Source organism: Mustela nivalis (assembly GCF_964662115.1).
Source record: "Mustela nivalis genome assembly, chromosome: 8".
NCBI classification, from domain to species: Eukaryota; Metazoa; Chordata; class Mammalia; order Carnivora; family Mustelidae; genus Mustela; species Mustela nivalis.
This window is the reverse complement of record NC_139027.1, coordinates 52,852,998-52,855,671: the sequence shown is the minus strand read 5'-3', so window position 1 is coordinate 52,855,671 and position 2,674 is coordinate 52,852,998. Positions and strand designations below refer to the sequence as shown.

Sequence of the window (2,674 nt, the reverse complement as noted above, 5' to 3'; positions counted from 1 at the left end):
TCAATTTCCAATCCCCAATCAGTACCTCACAAATAACGTTAGGGTCACTTTTGGGTAGAAGAGGCAATTTGGGTGTGAAAATATTGTAGTTTTCAGTTATAGAGGAATTATGGAAGAAATAAGTAAAAATATTTGAAATCGAGGCTAAGAAAATCTGAGACATATATACAGGCACTGTGTGTCTATGCTCTTACATCTCCAGGCTAATCACTCTTGGAGCCCTTGGAGCTTCCCTCTCTTTGACATTTTCTCCCCGTTTTACCCAGTCATTCTCATCCATTCCATTCATCCCCAATCAACACATTATGTGGTTTTTTTTTTTTCCATGAGTCAATTTTTATTGGTTTTTGAAGTAAAGAATTATGGGCATAAGGCTCAATGAGTTTCAGAGCAAATGACAGAAGGAAACTACATCATACAGGTAGGTGGGAAGACCCAGCAGGGAAGACTCCCAGGGCAGCTGTGACCCTCACCCACAAGAGCTGGGTCTTGCTTGTGAGGACCCTGTAGCCCAGACCCAGCCCAGCTGAGAAGGACCGCATGGAGCTGGAAGGGACTGAGCCACATCTCAGGGGATCTGAAGAGGTACCCCAGTCCTCTCTGAAAGACAGTCATTTCTAGTCGTCTTGGAACCTTCCGGTCTTAAATCTTTGCCACCAATAGCAGCTTGACCACTATGAGGACTCTTCCCTCCCTCTGAGATAGCCAGCCTGCTCTCCCTCACCTGTGCCTGCTCAGATGGAAGCCTCCCTGACCAGGGACAGAAGAAGGCCCCTGCACAAGGAGGAGGAGGGAGTTGGTTCCAGAAGGCTGGCAAAACCCAGTGACCCCTGAGGCTATTTGCCCTTTCCTTCCACTGTGGTGGGTCCTCCCACTGATGTTTGGGGGGTAAAGGAAAGGGGGCTTCTCAGTAGGAGAGCTCCTGTCCCCCCTCCCCCGAGGAGGGCTCCTCCTCTATGAGCTCCAGGTCGAACTCATCTTCCAGGGACCCTCCAACAGGCAGGAGGCGGAACTTCTTCCCCTTCAGGGTGCATGTGCGATGCTCGAAGTCCAGGACGGCGTTGTGGTCCTGGAGCACGTCAGTACCAATGATGGCTTCTTCAGCACTGGCGTCGGCCACTAAGAACTCTGCCTTCAGCTTCAGCTTCCCCAGGGACACCACTGTATCCCAGATGCCCAGGATCTTCATTTCAGCCCCATTGGCCACTTTTACCACATTCTCAAAGGGCCGCAGGGTGTCCAAGTCACCATCCGTGACCTCCTCCCACAAGCTGGGGTGGACCACAGACACCTGAGCCCCGGAATCCACCAGGAACCTCACAGGCACCTTGCCAATTTTCCCCTTGAGGTAGTAGCCCTTACCCATGCTGTTGGCAAAGACGATCTCCTTGGGCAGGTGGCTGCGGGTGGCCCCAGGCCCGCCGAAGGCTTTCAGGAGGGTCTCTCTCACAGCACCGTAGTCTTCCTGGTCCTTGGGGCTGAGTCCACTATAGACCTCCAGGGCATCTCCCCTGAGAGACTCTTTCAGGAACCTGAGTTTGGTGACGTGGTCCCAGTGGTTGAGGTCGTTGATGACCTCGAAGCGGTGCAGCCAGAGGTGTGGGGCTATGTTGGCTCCATCAAAGGGCTCCGGAACGAAGGCATGCTCCTGACGGCCCTCCCGGCTCCTGGCTCCGCTCCCCGCCATCCCTCTGTCCTCCTCTGGAACTGCAGCACCGACCCACGCCAAGTAGAGCAAAGCGCAGAGCAGTGTGGGCGCAATCACGCTGGAGAAGAAGGCCTCTCGGAGCGGAGTGTTGTTTGCTGCCCGTCTGGGGCAGGCAGAGGGGGCCCGGCACGAGCTGTCCGACTGACTGCTGGGCACGGAGGCAGGCAGCTACTATGACCTGCTCAATCGGCAGAGCCTTTTTGATGCCTAGCCTAGGCCCTGGGGCTCCCCATTCTTCCTTTGTTCTGGAAGCCCCGCCCTTGCTCAGCCCTCCCTCCTGCCAGCATCCTGCCCAACGAGCAGGATCAGTGCCTCACCCTTCTGCATCCATCGCTGGGACTGGTACAGGCCAGCCCACGGTGCAAGAAAGTCCAGCCCCAGTCAGAGGGGACCCACTCCGGTACCCTCCCCAGCCCGTGTCCGAGAATAACAGAGGAGGACACAGAGTATGTTATGACATCCAGGTGTCTGTCATCAGCTGGAGGAGGCAAAGACCAAAGGCCCACCAGCTTACTCTCAGGTCAGCAGGTGTTCTCTGCCAGGCTCCAGACCCAGTGGAGTGCTGTCACCAAACAAGAGGGATTAAGACGGGAGAGGAGCTGGAACAGCTGGGGAAGCCCCTTTGCCCCACGCCCAAGTGGCCGCTTTGAGGGGCTAAAGGAGCATTCATTCACCACGCTCTTACCATATGTGAGCCTGGCGTGGGTGTTTCTCATTCTAAACCAAGTATGGAATCCCATGAGATTCTCTAGAGGGGAAGATAGAGGACAGTCCCCAAATCAAGAATGTGCAGAAAATGTTTTTTAAGTGAGGGGACACACATACACACAAGCATTTGCCATGAACTCGATTGCTACAGTTGTTGTTCCCTCACTGATCACATCCAGTACAGAGTCAGCACTTGGGGGAGGGGGGCAGGCCTCGGCCAGAGCACCCTCATTAAGGCCCTGAAGTGGGCTGGTGCCA

At 54.9% G+C, this 2,674-nt stretch overlaps 1 protein-coding gene across 1 annotated transcript; it reads right to left on the bottom strand.

Moving 5' to 3' along the window:
* Positions 1–311: 311 nt before the first annotated feature.
* ASPRV1 (aspartic peptidase retroviral like 1) lies at positions 312–2,443 on the bottom strand. Its single transcript, XM_082743757.1, has 2 exons — positions 2,394–2,443; positions 312–1,856 (listed from the first exon to the last, which is right to left on the bottom strand). Exon 2 carries the CDS (start codon positions 1,685–1,687, stop codon positions 908–910), a length of 780 nt encoding a protein of 259 aa, XP_082599883.1. The 5' UTR covers positions 1,688–1,856; positions 2,394–2,443; the 3' UTR covers positions 312–907.
* Positions 2,444–2,674: the final 231 nt, after the last annotated feature.